Genomic DNA, 20579 nt, shown 5'->3' with positions numbered 1-20579 from the left:
TCACGAAAGACACAAGTGAGGCACTTTATCAGAGAAAGACGCTTGGAAACACTGTGAATGAGGTCCTAAGTCTGCTGGCCCCTCCGCACACCTCACGGCTGTCAGGTGATGGGAGAAGCCCACCCTCAACACCAGCACCGCTTTCTTCGGCAAGGAGTCACACAGCTTGGCCTCCCCTAGGCACACACTTCTGTGCCAGTGCTGGCTGTACCGTATCTTCACTGCAGCACTCCCACAAGCCATGAGGCCCTGAGGTCTGTCTGGTCCACGGAAAATCAGAAGCACAGACATGGCAGGCCACTGGAGCAGGCAGTGAAGAAGGGTATCAACGGCTCACCACTCTGTGGAAAGAGCAACGTCAACCTTCTGAATGAGGTGAATGATCTTGATCTTGATCTGACAAGATCCTCAATGTCTAACATTAGTGAGAAAACCTCTGCCTCGTGCTGGAAGCACTTAACAGCAATGCGGATGCTGCCAGGAGCTGGCAGGTGGCAGACAGACCCTTGCTCGGGGACACAACGTCAGTGGTAGGCAGCTTCCTGCTGCTCCCTCAGGAGCCTCGGCCTGCTACAGGTCTTCTCGCCTCTTTCCAGCGCGGTTGTCTTCCTTGGAAACCCTGGGCTTCGGGTCATCCTTCTTCTTTGTGCCTTTCTCTTGCTTCGTTTTGTTCTTCTCCTTGCTTCCGCCTCCCTTGCCAGGGTACACCTGCCCCTCCAGGGTGACATCGGCACACCTGTCCTGACTGACCAGGAAGTCCTTGATCTCCCAGGCATAGCCCCCGTCACGAAGCATGAAGATGGCCCGGTCGGCCCCCACGATGAACCTGGACAGAGAGAGGTGCCCGGCTGATTAGCACAGCCAGTGAGGAGCAGGTCAGAGCCATTCAGCAGCTCTGAACCAAGAGCAGCTCGTTCCAAACTGTGCATGAACACAAATCAAAAACTAGGTTTTCCAGGGCCTAACAGTTGCTGACCTTCACTATTATCTGACGCCTTGCTTGGATCACAAAGCAAGAATATGCTGGCGTTTCTCTGGGCACAGCGGGCAGACAGGGCTGTTCCCAGCACCAGAAAACCCTCAGGTGCCACACAAGGGGTGGGGAGCACAGGTGAGCCGGGCAGGGACACCCCCCCACAGGATGGGGGAGCGGGATGGACAGGGCCAGGGGAACATGCGCCTGCAGCCTACATCAACCACAGCCTATGGAGAAACCAGCCCATGTGGAAAACCATTCATGGCCAGGTGTGGGGGTGAAGCCTGTAACCCCAGCCCTAGGGTGCCTGGGTCTCAGCATAGACTGCAACTTCCTTCAGTTGCAGATACTTTACCTCTGGACGTCGTAATTGGCGTTGAACAGGCTGCCCTGCCACAGGCTGGTGATCTCCTCCGTCTCCTTCTCCGTGGGGCTCCCAGACACAGTAACAAACATCATGAGGGTCTTCCCCTTCTTTGTCATTTTCAGTATGCTTTCAGGCTTGCCAGGGTCTATCTGTGAGAAGTCCACAGGGGCCGAGGGTCTCTTATGCTCTGGAAGATCTCCTTCTTCTATGTCGTCATCTTTCTGTCAGGATGAGGAAAGCATCAAATCTTTCATCAGAAAGATGCAGGCAAATACATCTACACGGATGCAGGGGCAGGGAAATGACCTAAACTGCAAAGGAAAAGGAACCCTGGGGTTTCCCTCCACACCCCAGTCACCGCAAAGCCTCAGTGTGAGGCAGTGCTACGCATGCCCATGCCAACACTCAGAGCCCTACGTACTGCCTTCTCCTGTGTTCACTGCTGCAAGAACATCCCCAACACGAGAAGTTACAAACACGGCCATACTCTAGTATGAGAATGCTGCTCAGTGATGAGCAGATACTGACATACACACACAACAAACCTCAAAAATACTGAGTAACAACCAGGCATAGCAGCACAGGACTATAATAACATGATCAAAGCTTCTGGACCATCTTGAACGACTCAGTGAGACCCTGTCTCACTAAAGCAAACCACTCAGAAAAAGCCGAAAGTGGAGCTGTGGCTCCACTTTTGCCTTGAGCAAAATCTCAGGGGCAGCCCCCAGACCCTGAGTTCAAGGCACAAGACTAGCCAAAAAAAAAGGATGATGGGTGATGAAACAAACATTCTGCTGTGGCTACCCTTAGCACAGCTGCTGACTGAGGAGTTGTACTCTTCCAGCTTCCCCTGCTTCCCTGCAGCTACTTTCAAGCAGCAGAAACTAAGTCACAGATAGTAGTTTCTGACCAGTCCAACTTGACACTAGACTGCTACTCTGTGTGCTATTCTGCTTTGCTTCAGGCTGCTGTTAAAAATGCCCTTCCCCCACGCCTTCTTACCCGGCCTCAAATGCTTCGTTCCTCAGTTTCCTTGACCTTTCCAAATGCCCTTTCTTCCTCTAAGACTCTCACCGCACCTTCTTAAGCGTTTGGTCATTCTAACTGCGTTCAGGTGATGTTACCAGCAGTTTCTAGGGGATCCCTTGCTCATCTCTGCAGGCCCCTCTTCCTGGGGGGCGGGGGCCCTGTGTATCTCCAGGCAGGGCTGACTTCTCCTGAGATGACGGTCTCATTATAAAATGGAAAGGCTTTATCTGCTAGGGTCCAAAAGAGACGGGGAGACTGCAAGGGAGAGAGAGCAGGAGCGTCTCCTCTTCTTTAGTGGTGTCAGGCATACACCTAAGCGTACCCCAAGTCTCCATCAGATAAACATGGAAATACTAGCCTGCTTTCTCCTGGTCAAACCTACTGGGTAACTATTTAAAACTCGTGCCTGGGTCTTTACCCTCTCCCCACGAAGAGGACACCACCGTCGGTGCTGGGTCTGGGTCATCCAGTAAAACAACACCGAGAAGAACCGGGGGGGTTTCTGCCGCTGTGCGAATGCGACAGGGCCGTGCTTCCAGAGAGGAGTGCACGGCGCGCGTGCCCCGCGACCGCACACGCGTGCCCCGCGACCTCACACGCGTGCCCCGGCTCACACGCGTGCCCCGCGACCTCACACACGTGCCCCGGCTCACATGCCTGTCCTGGTTCACACGCATGCCCCGAGGCCTCACACGCGTGCCCCGCGACCTCACACGCGTGCCCCGCGACCTCACACGCGTGCCCCGCGACCTCACACACATGCCCCGGCTCACACGCGTGCCCCGCGACCTCACACACGTGCCCCGGCTCACACGCCTGTCCTGGCTCACACGCATGCCCCGTGACCTCACACGCGTGCCCCGAGGCCTCACACGCGTGCCCCGAGGCCTCACACGCGTGCCCCGCGACCTCACACGCGTGCCCCGCGACCGCACACGCGTGCCCCGGCTCACCTCACACGCGTGCCCCGCGACCTCACACGCGTGCCCCGCGACCGCACACGCGTGCCCCGCGACCTCACACGCGTGCCTGGGCTCACACGCGTGCCCCGAGGCCTCACACGCGTGCCCCGGCTCACACGCGTGCCCCGCGACCGCACACGCGTGCCCCGGCTCACCTCACACGCGTGCCCCGCGACCTCACACGCGTGCCCCGGCTCACACGCGTGCCCCGCGACCGCACACGCGTGCCCCGGCTCACCTCACACGCGTGCCCCGCGACCTCACACGCGTGCCCCGGCTCACACGCGTGCCCCGCGACCTCACACGCGTGCCTGGGCTCACACGCGTGCCCCGAGGCCTCACACGCGTGCCCCGGCTCACACGCGTGCCCCGCGACCGCACACGCGTGCCCGGGCTCACGCGCACCCACGCCCAGCGGTATCGGGCCGGAGGTCCAGGGCGCGGAGCGGCTCCCTGCTACCTCCCACCCCGAGGTTACGGCGCCCGGGCGGGCGCGGCCTCCGCGGCGGGGAGGGGACGGGGACCCGGGCGCCCGCTCCGGGCCGGGGAAGCGCCGCGGGCTCCGGCCGGGGTCGGGTCGGGCCCACACCGGGCCGGAGGCCGCGTCGGGCCCACACCGGGCCGGGGGCCGGGTCGGGCCCACACCGGGCCGGAGGCCGCGTCGGGCCCACACCGGGCCGGAGGCCGCGTCGGGCCCACACCGGGCCGGAGGCCGCGTCGGGCCCACACCGGGCCGGGGGCCGGGTCGGGCTCACACCGGGCCGGGGGTCGGGTCGGGCTCACACCGGGCCGGGGGTCGGGTCGGGCTCACACCGGGCCGGGGATCGGGTCGGGCTCACACAGGGCCGGGGGCCGCGTCGGGCCCACACCGGGCCGGGGGCCGGGTCGGGCCCACACCGGGCCGGGGGCCGGGGGTCGGGTCGGGCCCACACCGGGCCGGGGGCCGGGGGTCGGGTCGGGCTCACACCGGGCCGGGGGCCGGGGGTCGGGTCGGGCCCACACCGGGCCGGGGGCCGGGGGTCGGGTCGGGCTCACACAGGGCCGGGGGTCGGGTCGGGCCCACACCGGGCCGGGGGCCGCGTCGGGCGGGTGCGGGCGGGCGCGCGCGGACCTCCCACTGTTCCAGAAGACGCGCCATGTCGGCGTCGTTGTAGTCGCGGATGTCCTTCTTCTTCCTCCGCGGCGGTGGCGTGGCCTCGCCGGGCGTCCCGGCCGCACTGTCGGCCGCGCAGGCCCCGCGGGGCGGCAGCAGCCAGAGCTCAGAAGCACAAAGCAGGAGCACAGCCGCGCGAGCCCAGCCGGAGGCCGCCATCTTCGCCGCGCTGCCCGGCGCCGCCGCCGACAGTGCGCCTGCGCGACGCCCCGGCCCCGCCCCGGCCTCCAGGCCCCGCCCTGCGCACGTACGCCGCGCGACTCCGCCTCCCAACCCTCGCTCACGCCCCGGCCCCGCCCCCCTCGCCAGCTCCCCCGCCTACGTCCGCGGCGTGGCCCCGCCCCCAGCCCCGGGCCCCGCCCCAGAAGCCCCGCCCCCGGCTTGCGGGCTCGCGCCCCGCGCGCGCTCGTTTCCCGGCACTGGCCGACCCGCGGGTCCGACCCGCGCCGGGTCCCCCGCGCACGGCCCGGCCACCTTTGCGTCCCGCACGCCTCCCTCGGCTCACTCGGGCTTAACCGCGGTCCGGGAAGAGGCACGTCCGGACAGGACGGACAGACGGCTGCGGCTCACACCTGCCACCGGGGCCCGGCGCCCCGCGGGCCTCCGCTCTCCAGGTCGCTGCAGACCCCGCAGCGCGCGCGCGGGGCTCCGGCCGTCCCCCCCTCGTCCCCCCTCCGTCCCTCCTCCGTTCCCCCTCCTCCGTCCCCCCCTCGTCCCCCCTCCTCCGTCCCCCCCTCGTCCCCCATCCGTCCCCCCCTCCGTCCCCCCCTCGTCCCCCCTCCGTCCCCCCTCCGTTCCCCCCTCCTCCGTCCCCCCTCCTTCCCCCCTCCTCCGTCCCCCCTCCTTCCCCCCTCCGTCTTCCCCCTCCCTCCCTCCTCCGTCCCCCCTCCGTTCCCCCCTCCTTCCCCCTCCTCCGTCCCCCCCTCCATCCCCCCTCCGTCCTCCCCTCCCTCCCCCCTTCGTCTTCCCCCTCCGTCCCCCCTCCTCTGTCCCCCTCCTCCTTCCCCCTCCTCCATCCCCCCTCCTTCCCCCCTCCGTCTTCCCCCTTCCTCCCTCCCCCCTCCGTTCCCCCCCTCCGTGCCCCCTCCGTCCTCCCCTCCCTCCCCCTCCATCCCCCCTCCTCCGTCCCCCCTCCGTCCTCCCCCTCCCTCCCCCCTCCGTCCCCCCTCCTCCGTCCCCCCTCCTTCCCCCGTCCCCCCCTCCATCCCCCCTCCTCCGTCCCCCCCTCTGTGCCCCCTCCGTCCTCCCCTCCCTCCCCCCTCCGTCCCCCCTCCTCCGTCCCCCCTCCTCCATCCCCCCCTCCGTCCCCCCCCTTCGTCTTCCCCCTCCCTCCCCCCCTCCTCCGTCCCCCCCTCCGTCCCCCCTTCGTCTTCCCCCTCCCTCCCCCCTCCCTCCCCCCTCCTCCGTCCCCCCTCCGTCCCCCCCCAGCCCCCGCGGGAAGGAGGCAGAGGCCAGCCCCAGCCCGGCCCGCCTGGAAACGTCTGGAGGCACGCAGGCTTTCTGATCTTCCTGGAGCTCTCCAGGAGAGGCTCGACCACGTCCACCCGCGTCCACCATCGGCCCGAGTAAAGCTGGAGCTGTGGCCAGGGGAAAAGCACAAGTGGAGGGGTGAAGACACCCGGGCTCCCCCGTAGTGCTGCTCTAACACTTACGCGTGTGCACAGACAAACCGGTACTTTCTATTGACATTGTGCAGCATCATCAGAACTTTCCCCCCTTTTCTTGTCACGAGCTGCCGCCCAGGGGCACCCCGAGGCCTGGCGCCGTCCCGGGGCAGTCCCGCTGAAACCAGCCAGTGGTGGTCCATCGTGCGCTGTGTTGGGAGGGTCCCCACGGGAACTGCCACGTTCACGCACCAAAGTGCGGGGCTCCTGGCCTGTAAGTATCCAGTCATAGGGAAACCCTCTCCTAGGATCTCAGGCAGTCGTTGGAATGGGTGAGAAGTTCCAGGGCTATTACTGACTTCCATCTAAGCAGGAAGGAAATCCCTTTGGCTTATGATCCATTGCTGTGAAACCATAGAGTTCAATTATGTTTTGGTGCTTGGAACTTGACTCATTGAACCTCTGGAGGAGGAATGGATTGATTAGTGAGGGAGCCATGTACCCGAAGCCCAGGTGCAGAGGTGAGTGTAAGAAGCCCTTGCTCCTGGAGGCTGGGCCAGCAGTGGGGACAAACAAGCTGTAGTAACGCTAATTCACCCAAGCAGAGGCCAAGTCCCGAAGGGAGGATGGGATGAGGGTATTTTTATTCTAAATGAGGAAATCCTGGCTTTGGAATTACACAATGGAGCTAGTATGACCACAGGGAGGTGTCTGTGTCCAGGCACCCTGGACAACCAGGGGCGCTTGGCTTTCTATGGTGGCACCGCCTGGTTATTCAGGGAGGTGTGCAGCACAGCTACACACATCTGGAGCATGGATGGAAAGCAGTCTGGAGCTGGGAGTGATCTAAAGCAGGTCTGAGACAGTACAATAAAGGGTGGCAGAGGAAAGGGGGTGTGTGTGAGAGAGAGGTTTTGGCCTACATGAAGTGCCAGTCTCTCCTTGCCCTAGAGTTAATATTGACTCCACTACTAAAAAGAACAGTAGCTAAGGAGGAGAAAAACTGAACCTCTGATGCAATTAGAGTGAACCAGAGCTGAAGGCTAGGACCTGAAAGGTACAGTGATCACTTACCCTTTAATGATTGAATCACAGGAAATTAAAGGGAAGGTGAGTGGGGCTGAGGGGCCTCAGTCTTAGTCATGCTTTCTCCACAACTCCAAAAGTGGAAAATACATCCCAGGATCACTGTTCAGTACAGGGTACAGTGAATGCACATCTGAAGATCACTGTCCAGGACAGGGTAGTGTGTGTACATCCGAAATCACTGTCCAGGACAGTGTAGAGTGTGTGTACATCCGAAATCACTGTCCAGGACAGGGTACAGAGTGTGTATTTGTACTGGGTCTTGAACTTGGGGCCTTGAGCACCACCTTGCTGCTTCACAGCTGATGCTCTGCCACTTGAGACATACCTCCACTTGGCATTTTAGATTAATTGGAGATGGAGTCTTACGGACTTTTCTGCCTGGGCTGGCTATGAAATGCAGTCCTGTAGCTTTCAGCTAGGATTTGTTATGAGCCACTGGCTGTCGACTGGGGGTACAGAATTTTATAACATGAGCAAGGACCTTTCACCTCTGTGTAGACTGCTCTGTTACATGGCCGGAAAAATTTCAGATCTTGTCTTGGTCCTGTATACAGCTTCCAACACATCCATGTTCTGGTGAAGAGAGGCTGGGGGGGAAGAAGGGGGGAGGAGTGCTGGGGATGATGAGTGGTCTCACGTCTTCCTGGGAACAAAATACACCAGACATGCCAGCAAGGAGTGGCACTGGCAGTGAGCGAGGAGCTCTGGCTGAAATAGGGGAAAGGAGGGCTAAGACTGCATTCCCCAGGTATGAACTGCTGTCCTTTAATACCAGTATTAAGGGGGATGGGAATGTGGCTTAGTGGTAGAGTGCTTGCCCAGCATGCATGAAACCCTGGGTTCGATTCCTCACTACCACATAAACACTGGCACTGTGGCTCAAGTGGTAGAGTGCTAACCTTGAGCAAAAGAAGCTTGGGTAGTGCCCAGGCCCTGAGTTCAAACCCTAGGACTCGCAAAAAAAAGGGCAACTGAGTTGGCCCCCTGTGGGCAGAGACATGGGACAGGGGGGGAGTGCACTCCAAAGGAAGGGCACGTTAGGAGAGGCCGCCCATTGCCACAAGGTGGTATAGTGGGCAGCTTGGCTGCTGGTTCATGAAGTCCGGGTACAGCCAGAAAGGTGCACAGAGTATTTCCATAGATGTGTCGTATTGGCAAGTCTTCCCATGGTACAAGGGCAAGAGTGGTGAGCAGTTTCCCCAAGGTTATTTACAAGGGCACAGACCTACTCATGAGAGCTCTACCTGATTTCCTGGAGATAAAGGCACCTGCTTCTCTCTCTGCCGGGGATCAAATCTAGGGCCTTGCCCATGGTGGACAGGCACTCTAAATCTTCCATTTTCTCATCTCTCCTGCCTTCCCCTCCCCTCTCATCCTCTTCGCCGCTCCTCTGGAAAACCACCCTCCAAATCAACTTCTGGGAACAGCGTGTGGGTAGTTATGCACAGCATAGCAGGCCTCCACTTAGCAGAACAGCCTGCAGCAGAAGAAAAGGGAAACCGGGTTCTGGGCACCAAGTGGCCTTGCAGGGAGAAAAAAAGCCCCAAACCCAAACCCCCGCCCTGGTCGTTTCAAGCCCAGGAAGAGGCCTGGCTTTTCTGTTTTTAGAGATAAGGACTAAGGAGCTATTCCTAGCTATTCCTAGGGAATTTGTCTGACTGTCCTTCTCTTGTTGAAAAGGAAGGAAGATTAACACTACAGAAAGACCACTGGTCAGTCTCTGGTGAGCATCCTTCCCCGCCGGGCGCGCTGCTCCCCGGGAACATGGCTGCCTCCGTTCCGCTCCCGAGTTGGAGCGGTAAATGGGGGACGTCCACGTAGCGGCTTCTGGACACCTGTAATCGGGAAACTTTTCTTAACCGGCTGGGGAAGGGCGGAGCCGCTCCCCGCGGGCCCCGGGCTCCACCCTCCCGGCCGCCCGCGGCCTCCGGGCCCGACCGGGCCCTTCCCAGGCACCTGGGCCTCCGCTTCCCAGCAGGGCTGCCTGTCCGAGTAAGCGCGGCCGCTCCATCCGAGCGCGGGCAGGGGACCCTGCTGGCCGGGCGCCGGTCCGGCCCGGGGACAGAACTTGCTCAAGGTCACACGACTCAGGGCGGAAGGCGGGGTCCACGTGCCCCCGTCCCGGTCCCCGGAGCCGCCGAGGGGGCCCAGCCCCGAGCGGCCGCCTCCCTCCCGTCCGGGCCGGTCACCGTGGGGCTCTCCCCGGGCGCGGAGGACGCGCGAGCCGGTCCCGCTAGGAACTTACGTAAGGCCGGCGGGAGGCCGCGCGGGGTGCGCCCGGCCCGCGGCCGCCTCCCCCTCCGCCCCGGCCCGCGGCCGCCTCCCCCTCCGCCCCGGCCCGCGGCCGCCTCCCCCTCCGCCCCGGCCCGCGGCCGCCTCTCCACCCCGCGGGCTCCCCTCCGCCCCGGCCCGCGGCCGCCTCTCCACCCCGCGGGCTCCCCTCCGCCCCGGCCCGCGGCCGCCTCTCCACCCCGCGGGCTCCCCTCCGCCCCGGCCCGCGGCGGCCTCTCCCCAGCCCTCCGCCCGGACGCGGGCCGCGCCGGCCTCCCGCGGCCACCGGCTTCCCGGGGGAGGAGCGGCGCGGCGCGGCGCGCAGGCGTCCGGAGCGGCGGAGGGGGCGGAGGAAGGCGAGAGGAGGAAGCGGGATTTAAACGGAAGGCGGTGACGCCACACAAAAGGCTGCTCCAGGCTCGGGCGGGCGGCGGCCGCGGCGGCGACCCGGGGGCGAGCGCGGACCCGGCGGGCGCGGCGCTTCTCCCTCCGCCCTCCGCTTCCGCTCCTCCCCGCGCGCTCGGAGGCGGGTGGCGGACGAAGATGGCCGGGGCCGGGGCCCGGGCCTGAGCCGGCGCGGGGCGTCCGATGCGCGGGGCCCGGGGGCGCGGGAGAGCGCAGGCGCGGCGGGCCCGGGGCTCGGGGGCTCGGGGCATGGACTCGCGCCGCCAGGCGGCGGCGGGCCGCGGGGCGCGCGGCCGGGGAGGGCGTGGCGCGCCGGCGCCGGGCCGCGCGCACTGAGCCGGCGAGGCGGGAAGGGCGGCCGCGGCGCCGGCGCGCCCGGGCGTGGCGGGCGGGAGCGCGGGCTGGGCGGCGGTGCGCAGGCGGCGCGGGCCCCCGCCCGCCCCTGACTCGGCGCGGCGGCGGCGGCGGAGCAGCGCCGGCCACACCCTCGGCCCGGCCGCCGGCGCCGCGGCGCGGAAGCGGGAGATGCACCCGGAGCGGCCGGCGTCGCCGCGGAGCGCCGCCCGGCGGGGCCGCGGCCCCTGAAGCCCACGTGCAGCGCCGACCCTCGGAGCGCCCCGCCCGGCGCAAGGACTCGGCCCCGGAGCCAGCCCGCCAGCCAGCGAGGGAGGAAGGAAGGAAGGAAGGCAACTCCCAGCCTCCGCGTCCCGCCCTCCCCGCGCCGGCCTCCGGGCCGGACCATGCCCAGGACAGCGGCGGCCGCGCAGACCGGAGCGCCCGGGCCGCGCGGCGGCGAGGAGCGCCGGCCGTGAGTTCCCGGGGGCCCCCGGTTCATGCTTCCCGGAGGCGGGCCTCCGCAGCGCCGCCCCGCGCCCGCGGGCGCCCCCCGCGCCGCCCCGCGCCCCCCGCCCGCGGCGGTGCATGGCATGATGGTGCGCGGACGGCGCCGCGGCCCCAGCCAGCCGGGTCGCGGCGGCGGCGGGGTCCCCAGCGGCATGCCAGTGCCCCCCGGGCGGCGCGATGGCTAGCGGCGGCGCCGCGAAGCCCAGCGGCCAGGCGGCTTCTCCCGCGCCGGGTGCCGTCGGCGGGGCCGGCGCGCAGCCGCGGAAGAGGCTGGTGACCGTGTGCGACCTCTGCAAGGCCAAGATGCAGCTGGTGGCCGACCTGCTGCTGCTGTCCAGCGAAGCCCGGCCGGTGCTCGCCGAGGGCCCCGCGGGCGCCGAGTCCTTCGAGCAGTGCCGAGACTCCATCATCGCGCGCACCAAGGGCCTCTCCATCCTGACGCACGACGTGCAGAGCCAGCTCAACATGGGCCGCTTCGCCGAGGCGGGCGACAGCCTGGCCGAGCTGGGCGAGCTGGTGGTGGCCCTGACCGAGTGCTCGGCCCACGCGGCCTACCTGGCGGCCGTGGCCACGCCGGGCGCGCAGCCCGCGCAGCCGGGCCTGGTGGACCGCTACCGCGTGACGCGCTGCCGCCACGAGGTGGAGCAGGGCTGCGCCGTGCTGCGCGCCACGCCGCTGGCCGACCTCACGCCGCAGCTGCTGCTCGAGGTGTCGCAGGGGCTGTCGCGCAACCTGCGGCTGCTGACGGACGCGTGCGCGCTGGCCAGCGACGGCTCCCGGGACCGCTTCGCGCGCGAGCAGTTCAAGCTGGGCGTCAAGGGCATGAGCGCCAGCGCCTCGGCGCTGCTGGCCTGCGTGCGCGAGGTGAAGGCGGCGCCCAGCGAGCTGGCGCGCAGCCGCTGCGCGCTCTTCTGCGGGCCGCTGGTGCAGGCCGTGGGCGCGCTGGTGGGCTTCGCCACCGAGCCGCAGTTCCTGGGGCGCGCGGCGGCCGTGAGCGCCGAGGGCAAGGCGGTGCAGACCGCCATCCTGGGGGGCGCCATGAGCGTCGTGTCGGCCTGCGTGCTCCTGACCCAGTGCCTCAGGGATCTGGCCCAGCACCCCGACGGGGGCGCCAAGATGTCAGACCACAGGGAGAGGCTGCGGAGCTCGGCCTGCGCCGTGTCTGAAGGCTGCACCCTGCTATCTCAGGCTTTACGGGAGAGGTCTTCGCCCCGGACTTTACCGCCAGTGAATTCCAATTCTGTGAATTAGCGCCCCCCGACTCCCGCCCCGGGCCGAGAGAAGATGGATGGCGACCCTGCGCCCCCCTCCGTGTATACCAAAGAGATCCTGAGTGCGCCCCTCCCTTCCCCTCCGAGGCTGTGGAGGGGTCTCCGAGGGCGGAGCCGTGCGCCCGCCCCGCGCCCCTGCGCACCCGGCCCGGCCCGGGAAACTCAAGATGGCGATCGTGGTGGCAGCGGCGCCCCTCACCGGGCACCCCAACTGCGGACCATTGGGCGGGAAGGTGGTTCATTTCTTCTTCCTTTTAATCAAAAGAAAGGTTACCTCAGTTTTCACTCCCTAGACATGGATGTAGCTACCTTTTTTGTATGTCGTTATTTTTTGTTGTTGATAGGAGTATACTTGGTGTGGGAAGTATGCCTTTGCCATGTGGTTTGGAGACGGGGGAGAGCTACTGTGAGCGTGTGTTATTTTATAATTTACACTATAGAGTGATTCCCCCCCCCCATGTCAAGTTTTTACCTTGCATGTACTGGAGTATTTATTTCATCTATTAAATGTTATGTTTCTCAGATGGCGGTTTGCAGTGACTGGTTTTGCGGGCTGAGTCTTATCTATGGGATGGAGGGCAGGTGTGGGAAAGGCTAGCTCAGAAGTGGCCAGGCCACTCAGATTCCCAGTTCTCAGCCCCCTCTGGGCCACCCAAACTGTAGAAGAGCCCAGTGCGTGTGACAGTCAGCATTCAGAGGCAGGTGACGCAGAGGATTGGATTATGTAATGTGCTGGGGGGTAGGCTGATAGTGGGGTTTTTGTCTTGTCTCTAGTTTCTTCTGGAAAATAACTTTTGTTCTTTAGTCTCATCTTTCCATGATAATGAGCCCCGGTGAAGGCTGACTGAAGTCTGATTTGTGTTCTGCCTGCCCTTTTAGATTAAAGCACATCCTAATCCTCTGAGAAGCCAGCCTTCCTGGCTCAGAGCATCTGTCTTTGGAACTTAAGGCACCACGTGTCAAGTGAGCATGTGCAGCACCTTGTATGTGGACAGTCCATTTGGTTAAGAGCCCATAGAGGTGTAGAAGAGGACGATGTATTCGTGAACATGCTGAGAACTTTCTAGAGTCCCAGCATAATTTCAAGCAAAGGGCTTGCTTTTGTGGCCTTGATAGACCCTAGTTGATCATCTAAAGAGTGCTTTCTTGATTGAAACTTGGAGTTAGGATGGCTTGTCTTTTCTGCGGACATTTCAAGCAATGTTACCTGGGGCCCTGGGGGTCACTGTAATGAAATGTATAATCTTTTGCTGCTTCTAGTTAGCAGCTGAAGTTTATTTTTAAAATATTTACAGTTCTTGACACCTGGGAAAGCCACATGGGCACAAACTCATACATGCTTAAAATCTGTACAGTTTATATTTTTATTGGGATTTGTTGTGCCTGGACCTTTGCAATCCCACAGATCTGGAATTTTTCACTAGTCCTTTAGAGAGAAGAAAGTCATATTGGCTGCTTCATGTGCTTGAATGGCTTTTTTTAATTGCAAGAATCTGAAATTACGCTTGTAAGATATCTGTAGACTTGTTTGGGGGTAAAAGCAGAGTCTGGTGCTCTGAGTTTGAAGTCTGAAAAAGTCTTAAAGCGGTAGGATAACTGTTTCCTTAACAATGATCAAGGGAGCAGTTGCTCCCTTGTGAGTCCTGGTGAGTTTAAACTCAGTAAAAGACAAGAAAAGAATGCCTGTTGTGCACCCCTCTGCCCCTTCTGTGAGGTCAAGTCTGTATCAGATGCCAGACTGTAAAGGATGCCGGTGAGGGGCTCCTGCTAGACACAGTCCTGTATACATAGAGATTCTTACTCTTCTTATTTATTGGATTTAGATATGTGTGGATAGACCCTGCAGTCATGTGGTTCATTTAGCCTCTGCAGATCACAGTGAACTGAACAGAATAGACACAAAGAAAAATAAGGCCAGGGATCTGTTCATTTGGTATTTGATCAAGACCAAAAAAAAAAAAAAAAGGCCAAGTTTTTCCTAGATTCATTCTTTCCAATAGTCATTTTTAAGACGAAAATAGTAAAATTACTTTATCTATTTGGATAAAGTTAGTCTACAAATTAATTGTGAAATTTCTTTTTCTCATAGCTGAAGAATTGTTCTCTGCTTCTGCATAATAAAGGTCTGGATATATAATTTTTAAAAAGCCACGCTACAAATGGAAAAGTCAAGTGTCAGCCTCTTACTGCCCTGTGAAGTTCAGGGTTCTGGAAGCAAGTGTCCAAAATGAATTCTGCTTATAGTTTTCTGGGTTTTTTTCTTTCCCCAGCAGATGTTCAGAAGCCTATGGAGAAATACACCACACGCACACATTTTCTTTTTCTTGTATGCACTGTTGGCTGGAGACCTGGGACTTGGGCATAGATCTTCAGCATTTTCACTTTTCCAGTGTGTCAGATTGCCAAACTTGTTTTTTAAACAACTAGTTTTTCAGAAGGAGAATCTCAGACCTATTTCATAATAGGGCTTAACAAGGTCAGCAGAGATTCGCTTCCAGGAATAAAATCAGAATGGCCTGGTTTCTTTTTAGTTTTTCAATTAAATGGCATTAGAGTTACTTGAAGACATCAGTCTGGGTTCTTGTGGTCTCCAAGGACTGGCCTTCTTAGACAGGCTTAGTATGCACCATCTTGATGGGGAGGTGAAGAACCTTTGGGATAGTCTCAAGAAAAGACAATTCATATAGTCAAGTTCTCTGAACAAAAGCCATTATGTATGAGGGTCAACCCAGGCAAATGGGATAAAGTAGGCTTTCAAACATGAGACTTGACCAAAAGAAAATGCACAAACTTTTCTCTGGCTGTTTCAAATCTGGCCTTTATTACTCATTCTGTGCTGGTGTTGGGAAATGCAAAAGTCAAATGTGCGTACATCCCGCCCCCAAACTCATCATCTGTTAACATCGGATTGGTTATTTTACTGACATCTCCTCTTTAAGCTGCGGTGAGGTTCTAAACCATTTGGCAGTTTGAAATAGCTCATTTTCACAGAAGCACCTGTTTTGTCAGATGGATGTGACCATGGTAACAGGCGCTGAGGCGGCAGGCTGCGCCAGGCCCAGGCCCCTCCATGCCCTGCTGGCTGGGGTGGGAGGCTGTGGAGAAGCAACGTGCCACTTGTTCTCAGCGCTCTCCCGAGGCCGTTCCCCACTGACCCCTCTCCAGGGGCTGGAAGACCCTCAGGAAGCCAGCTGCGGCTTCCTGCATAGTCAGATGCTTGCGTTTCCTCCAGCCACATCTGTCCATTGGCTCGTTTGTATTTGTGCATGTGTGAGATACATCTGTCTGTTTTGTCTAAGTTTTTCTTTTTGAAAGCAGTACTGGATTTTGAGCACAGGATCCCGGGTTTAGTAGGCAACTACTTGAGCCCAGACCTCTTCCCCCACGGCCTTTTTCCTCCGGCTGTTTTTTAGAGAGTGAGCTCAGTAAGCTGAGATGACTACTCTAAACACACCATGGTTTCTTAGCTGTGCAGATACTGTAAGTAAAAAGTGTGCTATCAGCACCTATGATTGGGATCAATTTTAACTATAAACTCTTAAGGTCAGAAGCTGTGATGCTGGGACAGATAATTGGTTTTTGGAATGAATGTGTATTTAAGATACCTGCAGAGCCAGGCGCCAGTGGCTCACGCCTGTCATCTTAGCGCTTCAGGAGGCTGAGATCTGAGGATCGTGGTTCAAAGCCAGCCCGGGCAGGAACATCCATGAGTCTGTTATCCTCAATAAACACTAGAAAACCAGAAGTAGCAGTGTGGCTCAAGCAGTAGAGCCTTGAGCTGAAGAGCGCAGGGACAGCGCCCAGGCCCAGAGTTCAAGCCCCACAACCGACAAAAACAAAACAAAAAAGGATACCTGCAGAGTGAGTACATGACAAACAGCAAAGTTGTTCTGGAAATAGAATTTCTAGTGGTCATTCACTTGGCAAGCATGCATCACAAGCCACCTGTGTGCGTGACACAGAGACAGTCAGCCCTAGGCTCAAGGCTGTGGCTCAGTGCTGTGGCTCAGGGCTGTGACTCAGTGCTGCGACTCAGTGCTGCGACTCAGTGCTGCGGTTCAGTGCTGTGACTCAGTGCTGCAACTCAGTGCTGTGGTTCAGTGCTGTGGTTCAGTGCTGAGGTTCAGTGCTATAGCTCAGTGCTGTGACTCAGTGCTGTGGTTCAGTGCTGAGGCTCAGTGCTGTGACTCAGTGCTGTGGTTCAGTGCTATAGTTCAGTGCTGTGACTCAGTGCTGTGGCTCAGTGCTGTGGTTCAATGCTGTGGCTCAGTGCTGTGACTCAGTGCTGCGGCTCAGTGCTGAGGCTCAGTGCTGCGGTTCAATGCTGTGACTCAGTGCTGAGGTTCAGTGCTGTGGCTCAGTGCTGCGGCTCAATGCTATGGTTCAGTGCTGCGGTTCAATGCTCTAACTCAGTGTGTTGGCTCAGTGCTGCGGCTCAGTGCTGCTCCACATGTGGTCTGCTCCCAAAGCATTGAGAGCTTCCTGGGCCCCACTAGGTCAGCTCAGCCAGCAGCTGGTCTGTTGGGTCAAGCCCGCCCTAGTGATTCTGAGGCCTGTCCATGTTGGAGAGCCACTGCCCCACAGAACATCTGGTCTCTTCTTATTCCCTCCAGTTTTCCTCTGGAATATACGTCTCTGCGTCAGGAGCCAGCCACAGCTCTGCATGCCCTGGGTGTGGTGAGGCCTTCTCTCTGGTAGAGAAGGCAACTGGGTCTGTTGTCGCTTGGAACGTTGTGTGTGGCGTGTGTATGCATGATGTGTCGGGGGCAGGGGTGGGGGGAGAGATCTCTGCAATATACTCGGGCGGTGGACCCTGGTGCCACGTGTCCCTTCCTGTCCCCAGCATCCTGCAGTTAGAGCACACACCTTGAAGGAGGAGTTCGGTCTTGGAGAACCTCACCAGTCTACGGTGGCCCCGGAGCCTGGCACTGGCATCACCAGACCTGCCTACTCTGAACTATGCCTGCGAGGTCCCCAGGTGATTCTCGAATCACCTTGTTTAGGAGATGTGGCTATTTCTGTTTTTTTAATTTTTAAAAATTATTCTTACAAAGGAGGTGTACAGAGGGGTCACAGATAGGTCAGGTGCAGAGACTGGTGTACAGAGGGGTCACGGTTAGATAGGTCAGGTGCAGAGACGGTGGTGTTACCCTTTCCCCTGTTCTCCCACGTTTCTCCGCCCATCTCCACCCTATTTCTGTTTTCTTTCTTCTCCCTCTACTCAGTGTGTTTAGCAGTGTTTATAAAGAGCTCTTGTGCAGTTCGTAGCTGGGCTTCTGGAGCCATCTTGGAGGTTGGCAGGTATTACCCGCTGAGCCTCTCATCTAAACATCCGCATAAGAATTTTTTTATAGTGAATACCTGGGAAGCAGAAGGCCTTGTTTTGATCTCGGTTATTCTCTCTAGCCGGGCACCAACGGCTTGCACCTCTGGTACCTTGATGGCTGGAACAGGGTTCAAAGCCAGCCTGGCAGAAAAATTCATGAGACTCATCTCCAGCTAACAAGCAAAACTCTGGACTGGAGCTGTCCCTCCAGTGGTTGAGAGGCAGCCGTGAGCAAGCAAGCAAGAGCATGAGGCTCTGAGTTCAAGTCCCGAGGTCCTGAGTTCAGTCCTGGCACGCACATAACACACGCACACACACGCACACACACACACGCACACACACACACACACACACAGTAGTTCCATCGACTTCATAGTCATGCCACTGAAATTTATATTAAAATCTGGTCTTGACTTTGCTGCTGCAGCTTCTGGCGTACTCCTGGCCCAGAGCTCAGCGTGGCTTGAGATGTACTCTGTGTACCTTTATTTATTTTTTGTCTTTTTAAAAATCTTACATATGTATTTTTATGGTACAGATGCTGTACAGAGGGGTTACAATTATGTGAGTAAGGTAACGAGAACATTTCCTATCAAGCAGTTACCTCTTTTGTTTTTTCCCTACCATCCCTTCCCTCTCCACCTCCCAACTCTTCCCTCCCTCCCACGCCCACCCTGAAGTTGTAAAGTTCATTTTCAACATCTGTGTAGCTTTAGATCTCTGCAGATTCTCTAAAACAGTGGATGTCTTGAGATGTAAAACCACTCATTGGCAACTGTTTCAGACTTCAAGGAAGAGTTTGAATGCTAACAATAGTTTGTTAGCAGAATTTAAAAAATGAATCCAGTTACTTATTTTAAGCCTTACAGTTGAATCTGCAAGTGTATTTAAATGTGACATGCATGTGAGCATTCAGGTTCTGCTGAGGGGCAGACACAGACTTTGCCGGACCCTGTGTTTTGGAAAGGAAATAGGCCTGTGTACATTCAACTGTGATGAATATGTGATCTGAAAACCTAGACTGAAACTGCTTTACTCCTAAGTGCTAATAGTATCAGGATTTGATAACATCTGCCTTTTAGTTATATATTTATTGACTGACTTCTGCACGCTAGGCAAGTGCTCTGTCACAAAGCCGAACCCCCAAGCCACCACAGGGGTCAGTCAAAAGAAATCAAGAATCACTCACCTTGGTTATAGTCTATGTCTTCAGAGAACTGGATTGATGATGAACCCGAAGTTGGCAGGACTATTGAAGGGAACTCATCGGTTCATTCGTGAGCACTTTCACTTTTTGTTTGTTTCTGTGCCCACAAACCTTCGGTTCCAAAATCAATTGGCAGGTCATGCCAATACCTTCCTCCAGATAGAAATTTGGTACCCAGATTTTCCTAAAAGGTTTCTTGGCAGCTAGGTTTCACTTCCCATGTACGCTCCGTGCCAAGTGTGAGTCTAGAATAAGTTTCAAAGTATGTCGATGTGTGTTCAAATGCCAAGGAATGCTATCTGCCAGACAGAGAGGAATACGCCACCTGATGCTGAGCTGAACTTGTGGAGCCCCACGGTAGCCCCCGGAACCTTCTTTCAGTAGAGCCTGCTGAGGACACATTACATAGGCACGGAGTCACTTTATGCCCCACGGTGACTCTCTTAATTCAGGAGAGGATAGTTTTTCCACCTGGGATATCTCAGTGACTTAACCACAGAAGTTTGTTTCTTGTGCTACCCACGGGTTGAAAGGAGGGAGCGTCTGGCTCACCCAAGTGCAGCGGGTGACCTCTGCCCCCCAGCTGCGGACCAGGGTCTGTGTGCTGCAGTGGTCAGGCGGCGGTGGAGGGCCCGTGCTGCGTGTCACATCAGAGTGGCAGGAAATAGGGCGTGCTCTAACTGCAGGATGCCGGGACAGGAAGGAGCACGGGGCACCTGAGAATCCACGCATTTCTCTGCCTCCAGCTTCCCGTCCTGTGATGAAGAGCTTCTAAATGCGTCTCAGCTGTGAAAACTCAGTCACAAAACCCTCTTTCTTCTACCAGAAGAATGCTTACCCTTTTTATGGTTGTTGGTTGTGGGCGCTGTCCCTGAGCTGTTTTGCTGTTTTTTTTTTTCAGTTGTGGGGCTTAACCTCAGTGCCTGGCGCATGGAAACAGTACAGTGATGGGTCCTCGCTTGTCATTGTCACTTTGGATGTTACTTTGTGACTAGCTTACAGCTACAAGCACTGCTGTATCGATGTCCTTATGAATGAATGATTCCTCCAGCTCAAATGTCTGATCATTTTCTTGATAGATTTTGAGACATAAAGTTACCTGTTGTTGTACAGAAGTGGTCTTTGTTCTTAATAACAAAGTAAGTACAGGATTGAAAAGATTATTGAACTTGGTTTTTGAGTCTAGGTGGGGAATATCTTTCATCCTCAGGAGAAAGAGAGCAGTGTGGTTTCTGCAGGTGACCCCTCCGGATCCCTACCCCTGCTTTGTGGTGCTTTCCGGTGTTCAGTAGGATTTGACTCTGCTGTCTGGCAGGGCCGAGCCAGCCCTTCTCATCTGGAATGAGGTCACTGGACTAGAACATTCTAGTGTCGAAAACATTCGGGGCTCCTCAAATAGTTGAAAGGTGTGGGTAAGCAGAAGTGAGCACTTTCCTTTTTTAGGGACCTAATTGTGTCTGGCAATCTGGGACAGTCTCTACAGGGACTGGCTTGAGAGGAGACACCAGGACGGCAGCTTGGCTCTGCGGCTTGAGCATGGCCCTTGTGCAAACTAGATTCCCGACAGAGACAGGGTGAGGGCAAGGAGCTGCTGAGAAAGAGCTCCAACCGGAAACAGGAAACAGGAACTACATTACGCGTTGCCCGGGGACCATGAAGCCAAGGCCAAAAAATGCAGAGAACAGGGAGGTAAGCCCATTCTTTTTCCCCTTTCTGTCCTTTGGTGGTACTCTGTGCTTGAACTCAGGCCCCAACCTTGCTAGATAAGCCTCTAGCAGCAGAGCCACACCTGGTCCTGATTAATTTTGAGTGGAAGGGAGAGTCTATGGGTTTGGGGTGGAGTTCCTCCAGATGGATAATTGCCTGAGACGCACTTGCACCTTAGGTGCTGATTCTTCGCTGATTCTCCTTTTGCGTGTTTATTTATTTTGGTAATGGGATTTGAGCTGGGCTCCGTGCTTGCTAGGCAGGTGTTCTATGCTTGAGCCACACCTCCAGCACTAGCCTTTGATTTTTGTTTTTAAATGTGGACACTTCACAGACGTACGAGTCAGCCTCGGTCAGGGGTGGTCG

The 20579-nt window shown here is 58.2% G+C and overlaps 2 protein-coding genes and 1 long non-coding RNA gene across 3 annotated transcripts; 1 reads left to right on the top strand and 2 right to left on the bottom strand.

The window, feature by feature from the left end:
* On the bottom strand, positions 1-4665 carry Mesd (mesoderm development LRP chaperone). Its single transcript, XM_070011503.1, has 3 exons — positions 4449-4665; positions 1332-1564; positions 1-826 (listed from the first exon to the last, which is right to left on the bottom strand). Exons 1-3 carry the CDS (start codon positions 4647-4649, stop codon positions 571-573), a joined length of 690 nt encoding a protein of 229 aa, XP_069867604.1. The 5' UTR covers positions 4650-4665; the 3' UTR covers positions 1-570.
* Positions 4666-6149: 1484 nt separating this feature from the next.
* On the bottom strand, positions 6150-9487 carry LOC138819915 (uncharacterized). Its single transcript, XR_011369691.1, has 2 exons — positions 9140-9487; positions 6150-9018 (listed from the first exon to the last, which is right to left on the bottom strand). It is a non-coding gene; the product is annotated as an uncharacterized lncRNA (long non-coding RNA).
* An 854-nt stretch (positions 9488-10341) lies between these two features.
* Tlnrd1 (talin rod domain containing 1) lies at positions 10342-12497 on the top strand. The gene has a single exon (XM_070011505.1). The coding sequence runs from the start codon at positions 10880-10882 to the stop codon at positions 11951-11953; it is 1074 nt and encodes a 357-aa protein (XP_069867606.1). The 5' UTR covers positions 10342-10879; the 3' UTR covers positions 11954-12497.
* The last annotated feature ends 8082 nt before the right edge of the window (positions 12498-20579 follow it).

Source organism: Dipodomys merriami, unplaced genomic scaffold (assembly GCF_024711535.1).
Source record: "Dipodomys merriami isolate MVZ:Mamm:240054 unplaced genomic scaffold, mDipMer1.0.p SCAF_823, whole genome shotgun sequence".
NCBI lineage: Eukaryota > Metazoa > Chordata > Mammalia > Rodentia > Heteromyidae > Dipodomys > Dipodomys merriami.
This window is presented reverse-complemented; position numbering and strand designations above follow the sequence as displayed.